The following is a 16,699-nucleotide window of genomic DNA, read 5'->3' on the forward strand; positions in this document are numbered from 1 at the left end:
ATTTAGATACACATTTGCATTGTAAAATGGGTACTTCAAAAATAATCATTTTAGTCTTAGGCATAAATGCTAGTTCTTTGTAAGAGAAGTAACTTCCTGAGTTGCATGTTATTGCTAAGGGCGAAGTAAATTTCTGGAGTGAGATTTAACCTTCTGTCTGTTCTTATTACCGGGAATAGTCTGAATTTGGTACGTATCAAGACTTTTGTGTTAAATTTATAGAATTTCTTTATAACCAAAGAGTTGTATTAAGACAATTTTATCTTATTACAGTAGTTAGGATTGGTAAAAACTTATCAGGCATCAGCAACATATTAGTCACTGAAAGAAAAATGAAATCTCATCTTTGTCCAGTGGATTCGCAATGACATTTATATATACATAATGAAGATATAAGAGGGAATGATACCATTTCATGTATTGTTGGCACCTAGCACGTGGTGGAGATTTAACAAGAACCATAATAATGCAGTTTCCTGTTTCTCTAACATATACTAAGTTCTTAGTAAATAATTTCTAGATTTATCATTTTCCTTTCTGCTGGTTTAAATCCAAGAAGGTGCTGCACTCAAGAGTGAAGCAAGCACAAAAGGAAAGGAAAAATCTCTCCCTGGAGGAGAATGCAGACAGACATGCTGTTTGAATCTTTGGGTCTGAAGCACAGCAACTAACACACAGTAGGTGTGAGGCATCAATATTATCTGGTAACCTCTCTTGTTCTGTTCATTTCACCTTTTCTAAGTTCATTTGCAACCTGAATTTCTACAAACTCCAATTTAAGCAACTTAATACAAGTGAGAGTATTAGTATTCAAATATTTAGAAGTTTTATCCTCTCATTTTGAACAAAACAACTTCTATTTACTAATATTGTACAACATTTAAGCACAGTTGATACCCCTGAAGACTTCCATTATTGAAGAAGAGGTTCTGAATATCAAAGGTTCATATTAAATCCTTCTTCAATAGAATTTACTCATCCGGAAGTCACATGTTTAGTTGGGTTGTTTTAAATGGTAAATCTTAAAAAGCCCACAGATGAAATGAGTGCATCTTTTAATTATCCAAAGTAATGCAGCCTTCGACACCACAAATGAACTCCAACATGTGGTATTTGAAGGCATGTGATTTTTAAGGATGGTAGACTTGCCTTTAGAAATTTGTTTTGTTTAGGATAGCCTTTAAATAATTTTTAACTGATTGAACTCCCACCAGTGAATGACACAAAGGCATTCTGTGTAGCAAGGAAGCCAGCCAGCCTGGGGTTCAAAAGTGGCCTGGGATTATACACAAAGTGAATGATGAATATATTTATAGCACAAAGTGAGCTAGAAAAGCCATCATTGTGTGCATGTTTTTCTTCCATATGCTGTAAGGTATGATGTATTTTATGGGGAGACTGGAGGAGATAGAGGGGAGAGAGAAAGAATGAAAAGACGGTTGTGAATTGGGTGGTTACTGAAATACCTCCTTGCTTTTTTCCTAAATTATTTGAAGTGGCCTGTCTTAGTCCCAACCAAGCTTGAACTATTGGCCTCCTTCAGCCATTATGCTGTCTGTAAAAGCACTGATTTACAGCAAGCAACAAAAAACTGGCTACACAGGAAAAAGAGTTTTAGGGAGGCTGTATCCTTTGCTCCTCTCTGTCCTTAAGCCTCAGCAGGTTTGAATCAGTGGTGTAGATTCATTCTGCTTTCATTGGTATACCACCAATGCCTGCTGCAAACCTGCTAAGGACTTTTCATCAAGAGTTTATACCATTATTTCTGTCTTCAGGGCTGAGAATCAGGCTGAATTATCTCCAATTTAGGGCTTACCACAGTTTAGGAATTTAATAAATAGATTCAAGTATCATAGAATTTATAACCCAGGGAATGATTTGACATAGAATGTGCTTTGCAGAATTATGAATATATTTTATAGATAAGATTAGAATATATTATAGAGAATTATAAATGCATGAAATACGCATTTTAAGAAAGATGCTATATAAAATACGCTCCCCGTCCACTTTATTGTGATGTGTGTTCTGGTTTGTTCATTTACTTTTTTTAAATCACTGTCTCAACTGCGTTTCAGTGTTTCCTTTTCCCTTTAGACGGTATCAACCTGTTCATTTCCACATGCCAGAAGAGAGGCAGAGACACAGAGAGAACAAATCTAAATAAGTTCATAGAATTTCATGTATGCGCTGATATTGAAAATGAGTGGGCTTAATAGAAGCTTGAACAAACTTTCCAGTTTAGTGTCTTTTTCCTCTCTAGGTTCAAAATCAGGTTCACCTCTACTTACATTTTGTTAGATTTTATAGTTACTATATTATCAATATAATACCTTCAAATACCTGCTATTTTACTATTGTTTGCCTCCCTAATTTTTAAAGAAAAATCCCATTCCTATATGAAATTAATACATTTATAAAATATCAATGTCCAAAAACTAGTTTCTGAGATAACTTTTTCAATGTGACCTATTGCATAAAGTGTAATAAAAACACTGAGGTTTTTCAGAGATTTGAGCTGTGGTTCACACTTGAAAGTCAGACCTTCATTTTATGGAGTTGCTCATCAAATTAAATTTTATTTGATCCATCAACATTTTATACTATCAAATTGTTATTAGTTGAAATGAATATGTTATTAGCACATAAAACTTGTTCCCTGGCAAGGAGGATTCATTTGTATCACTTTTAATTTCAGGACACCTAGAAAAGTATGGATTAACTGGAACTGTACAGGACTGGATTCCTCCCAAGAGAAAGTATGGTATCTTTTCCCAAGAGCTTAGAATGTATACTTTTTGCCCTTTCCCCCCCCACTGTGGGGGGCAGGACAGAAGTATAGATTATTAGCTAAAAAACAAACAAACAAAAAATGACAAACTCTGTCAAGTAGCTTTGCGTCATGGTAATTTGCTAAGCCTGTTATATCGTGGTAAACACCCTACTTTGAGGTGCTTACCTGAGGGGATATTTAGACTTTGACTTATTACCTTCCATGGTTCCAATGGGCATTAAATAAAAATAGTACTCATTCTGTATTACGACTCCTCTGATATCAGCCTACTTTTATTTACAATTTTCATGGTGATAACTTTCCAAAGGATTAAAAGTATCATTTGTACAATAAGTTTATAAGACAGTTTAAAACAAAGAGAGTAAAAACAATTTATTTAAATGTGAAAAAAAGGGCATAAAAGACAGTCACACTATGGCACTCTGGATAAAATGGTTGTAGCAATTGAGGGGCAACAGACTTGCTTCCTTAAATATCCATTTAATCTATATTTCCTGGCCACACTGCTCAGTTCCCAAAATGGATTCTAGTAATGGCTGTTAGGGAAACACAGTGCGCACGCACACACACACACACACGTTAGTTTTTGATGTAGCAATGTCTCCTCCTGCACATCTTTGGGGCTGTTATTCCACTTGTAGGTACATTCTATAAAACATTTTGTTACAGCTATGCCTTGGCTTTAGATGCAGTAGTGCTGAGTTTCTAAGGTTTTTGGAGATAATGAGTGTCCTAATATTTTCATGAATTGTTCAATATCCTGACACTATCAATTACTTTATGTCTACTCATCTAGAGATCTGTCACTCTCCTTAATTTTAACTTTTAGTAGATGAGAAACAGCTTTGATAATGCAAACATTTTTTTCCCTGAATTTGTTGGTGAAACATGCACTTTTCACATCTCATTTTGTGTGCCTGTATATTTCATCCGTGAATAACATTTATTCCCTACCTTGAAACAGGTCACACTGAAATTGGGCCTTCTACTGCTAGACTGAAAAGACCTAGAATTCATCGACAGCACAGATACAACAATAGCCTTCATGGAATACAAAAACTCTAGTTCTCACAGGATATCCTTGACCTCAGAGATGAATCAAGAGAGCGTAGAGGGTTGAGAAAAAAGTAGACACATCACTACTGTTTCTAACAAGATATCCCAAAGCTATTTCAGTTCCAGGAATTCTGTCTGCTCCTGTTTTTACTTCATTAGCAATTCAACATGTCTGATTTGCCCACACAATACTTTCAAGCTACTTTACCCATTTGACCTGGAACAAAGTGAAAGCACATTTTGCCCAGTTGAAAGGTCTCCTGGCAAGTTGGTTAGCAACAGGCTTGCCAGTCTGGGTTCTGTTAGCAAAGACTGAACACATTTCATTAGACAATTACTAGTGAACTGACTTCCTCTCTATCAAGTTGGGTTTTTTGTTTTTTGTTTTTTTTCTATTTTCTTCAGCCATTCCCCCTCCCCCACCACTTGTTATTCAACTTTTTACTTGTAATTCTTGCCTCAACACGATTTCCAATTTCTTGACGGCAGACAGTTCCACGTCTTTGTGGCTGTGATTAACGCAGTTTAATTGCCAAGAACAGGTACCGAGTAAAAGTTTATTTGAAGGAAAGAAAAGCGACACAGCAGTCTTACAACGTCCCTCGGCAGTTTAAAGCTGTGGCTAGATACGTATCAATTAAGGAATCAAGCTGAGGCATCTGCAAGTACCAATTTTACTGTAATGCTCTAAAATTTGGTCAGTTGGGGAAGTCTTTACTTGTAACAGTGTAAGTACACAAGGGACAGGAGGGTTTTGTGAGAAAGGCAGGCGCTCTGCCCTGTTCTGCCCGTGACATGATGACGTAAGAACGGCTCCCAGAAACTGCCTGAGTTGCTCACGTCCCCAGCTCCCCGATGTGCACCTGGGCGCGGGACGCCGCAGGACGGAGGGAGAGCGCTCCTCGGTCCCGCTCCCCTGCGCACGGGCAGGCGAGGGACCCGGGCGTCGTCACCCCCACGGGAGGGAGCAGAGAGAGACACCCGAAGCGGGCCTCGAGTCATCCGTGTCCCCGGGTGCCCTGCCTCTCCAGGATACCTGCGTAACTCGCAGCAGCCAAGCCCCACTACGTTTAAAAGTGTATTTGTGGTCGTCACGGTGCACACCGAAAAGCTCGCTCCGCACCCCCAGAGTGCGCGGGGCCTCTGAGCCTGGAAACAAGCCCCTCCCAGCGCAGCTGTCGCCGCCGCCTGCGGGCTCCTTTCACTTTCTCACGGCCAAGTCACCCAGAGGGGCGCCGCTGCTGCCACCGCCGCTGCGCCCGAGGACTCCGCCCCGCGCCTCTTCGCTCGGGGGCCCCGCCCGCCCGAGCCCCGCCCACCCCAACAGTTGCTGCCTGCGATTGGCACGCGCGGAAGGGCAGCTCCAGCTCGCCATCCCCATTGGCTGAGCCCCCTTGTCAGTCCGACGACTGCCCGCCACCCCCTCCGCCTTCCCGAAGAGCCGCCCTCCCATTGGAGGAGTCTGAGGGCTGGGGGCGGGTGGGGAGCGCCGGTCCAGCCGCTTTCGGTCAATCGCAGAAGCCCAACGCCCGGAGGGAGGGAGGCAGGGGAAGGAGAGGGGCGGACTGAGGGTGGGGGGAACATCTGGCCGGCGCCGCCGCGTGCGTGCGTGGTGCGTCCTCCCGCCCCCTCCCTTCCCCTCCCCCGCGCCCGCCCCCCCCGTCCCCCGCCCCCCCACCCTGCCCGGCGGCTCCGCGCTCGCTCCCTCGCTCGCTCCCTCGCTGTGTCTGGCAGGCTGCGGCCGCCGCTGGGCTGCTGCCATGGGGAGCCGTTGAGAGTGGGGCCCTCTTCGCTCCGCCGCGCTCCTCCGGCTGCCAGCGGGGGTGGGCGGGAGGGAGGGGCGGGGGGGGAGCGGGCGACGGAGCCGGGATTGGGGGGCGGGGGGGCCGGGAGGGAGGGGGGCAAGAGCCGGAGGAAGCCCACCAAGTCCGGCGGCGGCGGCGGCCGGGAGGAGGAGGAGGAGGAGGCGGAGGACGCGGCGGCGGCGGGGACGCGGTGACTTAGGGCCGCTCCGTGTGAGTCCCGGCGCCGGCCCCTGGCCCCTGACCCGGCGCCCCCTCCGCGCCCCGGCACCCCGGCGGGCGGGGGGCGCCAGCTGTGCGGCCCCGGCCGGCTGAGCGGCGCGGGCGGAGGGCGGGCCGGGCCGGGGGCGCCCCCGCGAGTGGAGTTAGTTTGTGTGGTTGGAGCTGTTGGGGCGGCGGGGGGCGGCGCAGCTGCGGGAGGCCCGGCCGCGGGGACGGGCCGCTGCAGCTGCGGGGTCGGGCGGGGTGCGGGCTCCCGGCTCCGCGCCGCGCCCCCGCGGGCCGGTGCAGCTGCGGCGCGGGGCGGGCTCCTGGCCGGTGCAGCTGCGGTGGCGCCTCTCGGGTGCGGAGGGCGGCGGGCTGGGGGAGGGGGCTTGGGATCCGCCGCAGCTGCAGTGGCGCCCGGGACGGCCGCGGCTCCGGGGACCGGTGCAGCTGCAGTGGCGCCCGGGGGAGGAGGCCGGCAGGGGAGGGGGCCCTCCCGGGCTGGTGCAGTTGCCCGGAGGCCCCGGGGGCTCGCGCGTCGCGGCGTCGGGGAAGCGGTAGCAACCACCCTCCTCCCGCTGGCTGCTTCTTACGACTTTTCTTTTGTTGTTGCCGTGACCCGGGTCTGTTTTCTCCTCTGTTATTGAAGGTGTTTTCCTGCTGCACCGGCTCTACGCCCTCCACCTCCTTCCCTGTGGTTTTAACCTTCCTCTTTCCCCGTGTGTTTTATGCACGGCGAACTACGTAAAGATTTGCATTGCTTCCTCACTCGGCATCCCCGCCCCCACCTCTCTGAAAAACAAAACCCCAACCTCACAAAATCTCTGTGGATCCGCGGTAGCGAGACGTGAAGGGGTTGATTTGTGGAGTGGGAGTCGCTGGCCCATTGCGGTGCTTGGGACTCATTAAACTGTCACTCACCCCCTACCCCACTGGGTAAATGGGGTGATTAATGTCTGATATATTGGAATGGGGCGAGGGCATTTGTGGAGAATAGGTGGTGTGGCTGGGAAGAAATTGATCGCCCAAGGATGTCTCCTGGACTAAGCGTTCATAATTATGTCATTCACCGCAAAGTTGGAGAAAGTTAGGTTTGTGACTTTGGGAAAGCGAGGAGGACAGGACAGAGTCGTCGGGTTTTGTTACTATTTAACTCCCCTCCACGGCTTTCTAATGGGAACGAAGTGGTTATCACCAGGGCTGGGACGCTGACGCCTCAGGCCCCAGTTCCTTTTCTACCCCTCGCCCTCCCAAGAGTCTGAGGAGATGTATTTGACATTCAGAGATGTCGCAGCACCCTGCCCGGCACCGGTCAGCCCAGCCCGGGTCGCGTTACAGTTTCATCAGCTTTTAGAAAAGACCCACAAACTCTGGCTGAAAAGTTCTCAAACTAACTAGACCTGGCTTCCCCCCACACAAAGATTTTCTTGTGATCATTAAACATTACAGAGTGACCCCCCACCCACCACAAAAAAAGATTGTTAAGGGACACAGATCAAGGGGAAGGCAAGGTTCTGCTTTTTCTGAGCAGAAAGATCAGATATGCAGGTGCAGCATTCATTTTAAGTGACTGTAGCAGGTTGTATCAGTTTATTAATTGGTCTCGTTGAACTGAAGTACTTTCCAGGATTTCAGAAAGTGCAGTTTCAGTTTGTTGGTACTGAGAATTGAAATTTGCATTGACTGTGGCAGTGTAAGAAATTTTTCTGAGAAGGTAGTTGTAGATAAGTAATTAAATAAGAGTGAAATAATAAAGTGAACCAGTCCAAAGTAATGGTTCTGAAGAAGTCTGCCAACATTTGAGACATGTATACCATTATCTCAGCAGAAAAAAAAGTGCGGTAATAATGTTGAAATGGGACTGGAGATGTCAAATGGGTTGGTTTAAAAATATCCCTAAACTGCCTTAGAAGCTAAACGTTGGAGTTAAATAAAAGTGTATCTGGATTTCCTGAATAGCACCGTGGCTTGAGTGTGCTGTCAGTATGTAAGCCAGTCCACCAACTTAAGACAGAAGTGTTGCTATTCCATAAATACAGTAGAACTCCATATGCTGAGTTTTTCAATTTCTTCTGTTAGAAAGTTTGGAAAAAAAGGAAGACTTTGAAGTATTTTGTTTATACTAACAGAAGAGAAAAGTTCTCCTAAGAAAAAGCTGGTGGCAGGAGTGTAGAGGAGTAGCATATGGCATTAAAAGGAGCACAGCTGGAGGTAGCATTTCCATCTGAACATGATGTCAGAGCAGCTGACAGCCTGCCATCCCTCAGCCTTTTATTCTAACACACAGACAGGGAGTTAGTGTGTGCGGATCTGTGGTGGAGAAGGTATCTCATTCCTCTCTAACATCATCTCCACTTTGCATCTGTCTCTCTTAGTCTGCTTTTTTTCCACCGATGTAACAGACCTGGAGCCAGCAGGACTCAGAGGAAAGGACTTAATCAGGTTTATGTGTCCTAAAGGTAGGAGTAGCAAGAGATTAGATTGAGCATATTTCTGTTTTGGTGTTTTGTTTATTTAATTTTAAAAATCACATTACTTTTCTAACCCAGTTTAGGAATAATATATGAAATTGAGTATTAAATGAACATCTTACTGGAGTTGAAAGTCTTGAGCTTGTTTAGTTTTAATTTTTTATCCCTTTTACTTGAGCGAGTAAATAACTTTAATACACAGAAATATGTCAAGTTTTGAAATGTTAAGAAAGGCTTTAAAATACTGCTTTTGGAAATCACGTTGGATTAAAATGCTTTTTTGTTGTTCATTGCTATTTAGATTTGACTGGGATGGTGGTGGTGGGGAAATACTAAACTGTCTGGAATCCAGCATTCAAACTTATATGAGAAGATTATTCTAGTTAAGAAGCTAGATTGTTGTGTAATTAATTCCACTGTGAAACTTTATTCTTCAAAACATTGAGCAGCACTGCTGAAACATACAGCTGTAGTGCTTTTGAAACTGAAGGTTTTTAAGAAGAAGAAGAAAAAAAAAACTTTTGTCCCCAGGAGAATAGTTTGACTGGTTTCCTCACTTCTCTTTCAAATATATATTTAAGAGATCTTTTATTTCAGCATAACAATAATTATTTGCAGGAGTTTTTGTGTTAGCGACTAATTTAGAACTTGTAGATTTGAGCTGCCTGAATTGGCCAGACAGCTGTAATCGCACTCCTCTATTCTTAATCTCTTTATCTGGGCAGCAGCTGCCATATGGCCAGAGTCAGCTGGATCAGATGTTTATAAGCTTCCTTCTTCGTCCCTCTCTGTCCTCTCAGCCTCCTAATTTGATCACGGCTACCTTGTGAGCTGCCCTCCAATCTTTATTTTTAGCCTTCTCAAGGATTAGGATTGATGTTAGCTGTGGGGCACTTAAAGTGATTGTATTGTAAATCTTAGTTTATTCTAGCAGTGGCATCTTGCAGAATGTATTTGGGGTTAGGATAAAGTTTTAGTCTGTCTTGGGCAAAGTGTAGAAGAAGAATAAGAAGGGAAGTAATTTCTGAATATTAAATTAAGTGTATCTATTCCCAAAATGCACTTGCTGAGATGGGTGGTGTGGAGCCTTGCTTCTGGTCACAGGAAAGGGGAAGTCGGGTCTTTCTTTTTCAGGAGTTTACCCACTGCAATTGAATTCTGACCCTTTGTACATCTTTGCCTCTCCCCTCCGTCCATTTCACTCTCCCTCATCAGAAAACCAGGGCAATGATGAATATTTGCAAGAATAGACGCTAGTGGGAAAACAAAAATATATCAAATTATACTGAAACAAAGTATTTTCTGTTGGCTGAGGTAAGGCAGAACCAGGGGGGGAAATAAAGTTTCTTTTTTTCTAAAAAGGCTTTAAAAAAAAAAAAGTTGAACCTGTAAAGCTTCTGAGTTTTATTTAAGCATTATATGCCTTTATTTTTAAAAGTTAGAATTAATTTTAATAGGAAACTCATTTTGCCTTGCAACGGATCAAAGTTTAGATGAGAATTTTCAGAGTTAAATAAAGCCCCTCTGGTTCCTAATATTCTAAAAGTACAGTTTCTATGAAGAAATACAACAATTTTTTTCTCAGTTCATTTTGAAAAATCTTTGGATTTGTTCATAGTAAAGATGATCTTTTCCATCTGCTGGTGCAGCTCCTGATCTCGCACATGTGTGCTGTACCTGCAAATCTGAAGGCATTAACATCTGTTTTTATACACAGGGCTTTTGTTGTACCACTCTGACTTTAAAAGTAAGTTGTTTGCTAATTTCTGGACTAATTATGCTATTTCATTTTTTTTTCTTGAATCAGCCAAATGTGTGTGTGTGTTTAAACTGTGCTTTCTAAGTACAGTCAAGTAGCAAAAGTAATAAAAGGAAAAGGATGGTTGAACAAGTTTTCTTGTATGTTCCAGGATATGTTTGGGACTTTCTTTGTTTATTATATGAGTTGTTTCCTTTGAAATTAAAGCTATTTTGTAGGTTTTGTAGGACATAATTTGATAAATAGAGTTAGTTAAATTTCTTCTGAAAGAGATCTAAATTCTTATTCTTAGTGAGAGACTGTAGTTAAAGGAAGGCTTTGAAAGCTTGGGTTCAGGGAAGATGGAGATGCGTCGGAGGCTGTCCGGCGGGGGTAAGGAGTTGAGAAAGTGCACGTTTTCCTTCTCGCGTTTAGGTCTCGTCCGTGTGATTTGGTAGTGCTGGGTCATAAGCCTGATTGAAATTCAGGGACATGTACCACGGCGGCCAAAGCGGAATTAATTTTTTTATATGGGGACTAGAGCACTGAAAAGTTGTTCCTGACCAGGCTCTAATGAGAAATTCCTCTCTCCCCAGGTTATGAAGACAGTATGGAGTTTCCAGACCATAGTAGACATTTGCTGCAGTGTCTGAGCGAGCAGAGACACCAGGGTTTTCTTTGTGACTGCACTGTTCTGGTGGGAGATGCCCAGTTCCGAGCGCACCGAGCTGTACTGGCTTCGTGCAGCATGTATTTCCACCTCTTTTACAAGGACCAGCTGGACAAAAGAGACATTGTTCATCTGAACAGCGACATTGTTACAGCCCCCGCTTTCGCTCTCCTGCTTGAATTCATGTATGAAGGGAAACTCCAGTTCAAAGACTTGCCCATTGAAGACGTGCTAGCAGCTGCCAGTTATCTCCACATGTATGACATTGTCAAAGTCTGCAAAAAGAAGCTGAAAGAGAAAGCTACCACGGAGGCAGACAGCACCAAAAAGGAAGAAGATGCTTCAAGTTGTTCGGACAAAGTGGAGAGTCTCTCCGATGGCAGCAGCCACATGGCAGGCGATTTGCCCAGTGATGAAGATGAAGGAGAAGATGAAAAATTGAACATCCTGCCCAGCAAAAGGGACTTGGCGGCCGAGCCTGGGAACATGTGGATGCGATTGCCCTCAGACTCAGCAGGCATCCCCCAGGCTGGCGGAGAGGCAGAGCCACACGCCACAGCAGCTGGAAAAACAGTAGCCAGCCCCTGCAGCTCAACAGAGTCTTTGTCCCAGAGGTCTGTCACCTCCGTGAGGGATTCGGCAGATGTTGACTGTGTGCTGGACCTGTCTGTCAAGTCCAGCCTTTCAGGAGTTGAAAATCTGAACAGCTCTTATTTCTCTTCACAGGACGTGCTGAGAAGCAACCTGGTGCAGGTGAAGGTGGAGAAAGAGGCTTCCTGTGATGAGAGTGATGTTGGCACTAATGACTATGACATGGAACATAGCACTGTGAAAGAAAGTGTGAGCACTAATAACAGGGTACAGTATGAGCCGGCCCATCTGGCTCCTCTGAGGGAGGACTCGGTCTTGAGGGAGCTGGACCGGGAGGACAAAGCCAGTGATGATGAGATGATGACCCCAGAGAGCGAGCGTGTCCAGGTGGAGGGGGGCATGGAGAGCAGTCTGCTCCCCTACGTCTCCAATATCCTGAGCCCCGCGGGCCAGATCTTCATGTGCCCCCTGTGCAACAAGGTCTTCCCCAGCCCCCACATCCTGCAGATCCACCTGAGCACACACTTCCGCGAGCAGGACGGCATCCGCAGCAAGCCCGCCGCCGATGTCAACGTGCCCACGTGCTCGCTGTGTGGGAAGACTTTCTCTTGCATGTACACCCTCAAGCGCCACGAGAGGACTCACTCGGGGGAGAAGCCCTACACATGCACCCAGTGCGGCAAGAGCTTCCAGTACTCGCACAACCTGAGCCGCCACGCCGTGGTGCACACCCGCGAGAAGCCGCATGCCTGCAAGTGGTGCGAGCGCAGGTTCACGCAGTCCGGGGACCTGTACAGACACATTCGCAAGTTCCACTGTGAGTTGGTGAACTCCTTGTCGGTCAAAAGCGAAGCACTGAGCTTGCCTACTGTCAGAGACTGGACCTTAGAAGATAGCTCTCAAGAACTTTGGAAATAATTTTATATATATATAAATAATATATATATATATATACATATATATAAATAGATCTCTATATAGTTGTGGTACGGTCTAAAAGCAGTCTTGTTTCCTGGAAATAAAAAGTTGGGATATTAACTTGTTTTTGCACTTTAGAATAGCATGAGAATCTCACTAATTTAGCATTCTGATAAAAGAAACTTTAGAGCAAGTCCGAATAGAGAGGTGTTTTTCCTTTGAGGGGGTAGGGGAAGTAAGCCAATAAGAACCTTTTAAACGAATCGTCCTATCACAAAATGCTTTCATATGGCTTCATTTTGTCAACACTGCATTGTCTTTTGAGCTCTTTTTTCCCCCCAACAATTTTTTTTTTTTTTCAGTAGAAATTCCCTCCAGTTTTATTAGCCTCTTTATATGTCTCAAATTGCATGAATTTTTTCTGGCTGTTGGAAACCTGAATGCTTTTAGACCCAAATGGAAAATTTCTGAAATGCTGGATTATCTATTTTTAAACAAGCAGTTGACTTAAAACTTTCTGTGGCAACTTCTGGTTTTCTGACGGTTCCCAGTGAGAGAAATGCTGAAAGTACACTGGGATCACTGGGACACTGTCTTGTGAAGGTTTGCTTGGGATGAAAAAGGATATTGCAGCTTCAGCAGTGTTGAACTGTGTGTTTAAAAATGTGAATTACTGTTATTGTATACTGTAATTGATTACATGGGCTGGGGGGGTGTCAAAGAACTTGACAGGTTGTGTTGATGCTCTTAGTTGAGTCTTGAAAAGTAAATATTAACGCTACAGAAATGCATGAGTTTCAATATATTTTTTGTCTTTGTTTGCATTGTATAACTTTAACGAGTGAGTTTAAAATTATTTAATTTCCTTAGAAAAATAGCACCATTTGGAAAAAAAACTGGTGTTATGAAGAACGTAAATGCACTGTTTTTATTTTTATTTTATATAATTTAAATTGACTTTCCCACTGTCTTTAAGTTGAAACTGTTAAGCTGAATAAAAACTTAAGCTGCAAATTGATAACTTCGCTACATAACAAGGAAAATATAAATGTTTACAAACGGCTTAAAGATTTGCATGTGCAGTGTGCATTTATAACAAACTTCTAATTGCACAAAACCCATGCCAGCTCAGAGTTTAGGTGTACACATTTACCCAGTTGAGCATTTTTAGAATAACTACTGCACAAGTTGACAATAGGTCATTCTCTCTCTTTTTTTTTTTTTTTTTTTTTGTTTGCTCCCTTTTTCTTTTTCTCCCCTTCTTCCTTACCCTCCCTCCCTTACTCTCCCCCCACCCACCACCCTCCACCCCCAACTCATGAAAAGATTCTATGGACTGAAAAAGCCCCAGGCTGAAAGGACTGGACTGCCTTGATTGACATGGGGAAGGGGGTTAGTAGACTATGTGGATTGCGGCAGCAGAGGCTGCAGCCTCACGTGTGGTTTTAATGACCAGCACGCAAGGCAAAAGCATTTTGCACAGTGTTTGTTTTCCTGTCTTGCACTTACAAATAAGGTCTATGGGAGTAGCATGGAAAACGTTTGCTGTTTTTCCCTTTTTTTTTTTTAATTGCTTTTGTTTAAAATTTGATCGCCTTAACTACTGTAAACATAGCCTATTTTTGTGCTTAAGATACTGAATGGAAAACTCCATTGTGTGTTGCTGGACTGTTTTGGAAATATTTGGTTAAATGTGTGTTAATTTGGCTGTAATGGCATTTAAAGCAAACAAACAAACAAAAAAAAAGCTGTGAAAATGGCCTTGGAGCATTATCTTTAGTTACTTGAAGAGTTTCTAGTTTTTTTTAAATACAGTTTATGTTAAAATAATTTTTATTAATTTAGAGAAGACAATCAATGTCTGTGAGAAAACGGACTTTCTTTTGGATTTTCTTTTTGTGGTCATTGTGAGTGATTGCTTTTTTCTTTTCTTAGTTTCACATTCTTCCTTTGTTCTAAAACTTAGACTGACATCTAGCTTTGACAATCATAGTATGTTTTATTTTCCTGAGGGGGGAATAACTTATAATGCTGTTTAGTTTTGTACTATTGGTGTGTTGGTGAATTTTTAAACTGTGTGCTAACTGCAATAAATTATATGAACTGAGAATTTCTTGTGTGTATTTTTTATTGTGATTATGTAGTGTGTAGATTCTAAATATGTATCATAGCTGGCATCTTTAATGTCAATTGTGATCGGAGTTCATGAAATTATTAGAATGCCTTAAATCACTCGAATGGAAAATGTGCAAACATTCTAGTCACTTAAGAAGATACTAAATGCACGTTTAAAAAATGTGACCCATTTTCACAATCTAGATCAAGAATGTTGAGGTAATTCCCTAGAAACTCATGAATCATGAAACTACGTGGCAACATAGATTTTTAAAAATACACTGTACAACTACTCATCCATATATACCATAAGTCACTTTTCATGTGTAATTTTATCCTAAGTTGATTGGTCACATCTATTCTCCTGTGTTCTGGTGTAAGTGGAAAATTGAAGGAGACCGGATGTTTTAATTTGGAAGACTGCTTGGCTAATGACTGGAATTCTAGGCAATTGAATTAGCAGGCATGCAATTGTTCACGATGAGCTATAGACATCCTTTCTGTTGCTGTGAGAACTCGAAAGTTTCCAGGTTTTAATTCTCCAGTTTTAAACATGTAATTAAATACACGGACCTTTAAAAGAATTCTGTTCCCTACTTTTTGTGATTGTCCCAACTTTATGCGTACCCAGTTGGGTACACGTCAGGGTGAGAAACATTGCTGGTTGACCTGGGTAGGGAACTGACAGAAGGCTCACACATGCGGATGATATGCTAGGGGAATTGTCGCAAACAACCCTGAGTGCAAGCAGTCAGGTAGCAGGCACAGAGAGGTTTTGTAAATCTGCGCTTGTCTCCAACTTCCAACCTTAAATAGAAATACGACTATGAAATTTTACATTATTACTGTCAAAGGTAAACTATGTTTATATCCAATGGCCTATAGTAAGGTCAATATTTTTAACCTCTACATAAGTGGGGTATAAGGTCTGAAGTTTGAAAATATACCATTTACGAACTACCTGGTGGCTTTGGATAGGAAGCCACAGGGATTTTGTCACGAAGTATAACATAATTTGGAATCCTAATTTTCATCCCCCTGCCTTTTTTTTTTTTTCTAAAACAATTTTTAAAGTATGTAACTTACCCTTGCTTTTAACCAGCCAAATATTGTTTCACATGAAAGGGGAATGTACATTTGACCCTCATAGAATAATTTCTTGAGCAGTTACAAGCTTATAAAAAAGGGAGGGAAGGGGACTTTTTATTTTCAGTTCCTATAGTAACTGGTCAAAGTATCTCACAGTTTCCTGAAGATGTTGAGCGTTTACTTGACAATTTAGTTCCATGGACTAACATCTAATTTTAAGTGAGGAACATTATCTTAACAATCTTAACTGGATATACTTACAATATTTTGAAATGATTTGGAAGAAATAGCTTCTTAAAACTTTCTTTGCAAAACTAGAACAGAATATTAATGACGCAAACTGCCACATTTGATAAGTGAAATGAAGGAATCCTTTATTTGCCACATTTAAAAGAGGAAATTAATTTGTCATGTAATCATGTTGGAAACCATTAAAACTGATCCCTCCTTTGACATCTAGCTGATACATAAGTATATTTTAAATATATAGTTTTAGTTACTTTTGAAAAGTTCTTTTTCCTTTAGATAATCAATTATGGACTAGATTGATGTGGTTCCAGCATTGTGTGCTAGGGGTACCCTAGGGAAGCTCCAAGAAGTATAAAGTGTTAAGGATACTAGTTTCGGATTTCCTTTCTGGTTAATTATGCTATCAGATTAATTGGTGAATCAAATGGAGTTTCTCTTTAACATTTTTTATGAATATCTACAAATAGGTTATTGAAAGGCTGGAAAAAGGAGAACACTGTATTAACATTTTAGCACAGGTAACATTAAAATGGCAAAAATACTCATTTTCCAAGTAAATCTTTCAAACTACCATCAAAAAATCTTTTTTTTTTTTTTTTTTTTTTTTTTTTTTTTTAACCAAGAAGTGGCACTACTTAAAAAATCTCGAACTTCCACATGTTACGTATAAAACACACACGGACTCTTTGAAGCCTTGACTTAAGAAATCCCATTGCACAGATAAGATTTTTTTTTTAATGGTCTTAAGACCTCAAACTTTACTGCATTGCATGACTATTTTATTCCTATAAGGCTTAAAACAATTTTTATTCCTATAAGGCTTTAAACATTCTTAAAACATATAGTGATTTCCATTATAACGAGGAAAAGTTTCGCATGCTCTGACTAGGAAACTGAGATAATTTTAGATTTTAATTTGTAGATACTGACCTAAATTTTTGTTATAATTGTTTGTTGCAATGCTTGAATTTGCTGATAAGGTACAGTGAATTGTGTGTGAAT

The 16,699-nt window shown here is 42.5% G+C and overlaps 1 protein-coding gene across 3 annotated transcripts; it reads left to right on the forward strand.

Moving 5' to 3' along the window:
• Positions 1–5,728: 5,728 nt before the first annotated feature.
• Positions 5,729–14,354, forward strand: ZBTB18 (zinc finger and BTB domain containing 18). 3 transcript variants are annotated; one of them, XM_030936050.1, is made up of 2 exons: positions 5,729–5,865; positions 10,662–14,354. In XM_030936050.1, exon 2 carries the CDS (start codon positions 10,676–10,678, stop codon positions 12,242–12,244), a length of 1,569 nt encoding a protein of 522 aa, XP_030791910.1. In that variant the 5' UTR covers positions 5,729–5,865; positions 10,662–10,675; the 3' UTR covers positions 12,245–14,354. The 3 variants fall into 3 exon arrangements, with proteins under 3 accessions (XP_030791910.1, XP_030791909.1, XP_030791911.1); XM_030936049.1 differs by lacking the exon at positions 5,729–5,865 and adding an exon at positions 6,387–8,315; XM_030936051.1 differs by lacking the exon at positions 5,729–5,865 and adding an exon at positions 8,359–10,074.
• The last annotated feature ends 2,345 nt before the right edge of the window (positions 14,355–16,699 follow it).

This window comes from Rhinopithecus roxellana, chromosome 8, assembly GCF_007565055.1.
Source record: "Rhinopithecus roxellana isolate Shanxi Qingling chromosome 8, ASM756505v1, whole genome shotgun sequence".
In the NCBI taxonomy this organism is placed as follows: domain Eukaryota; kingdom Metazoa; phylum Chordata; class Mammalia; order Primates; family Cercopithecidae; genus Rhinopithecus; species Rhinopithecus roxellana.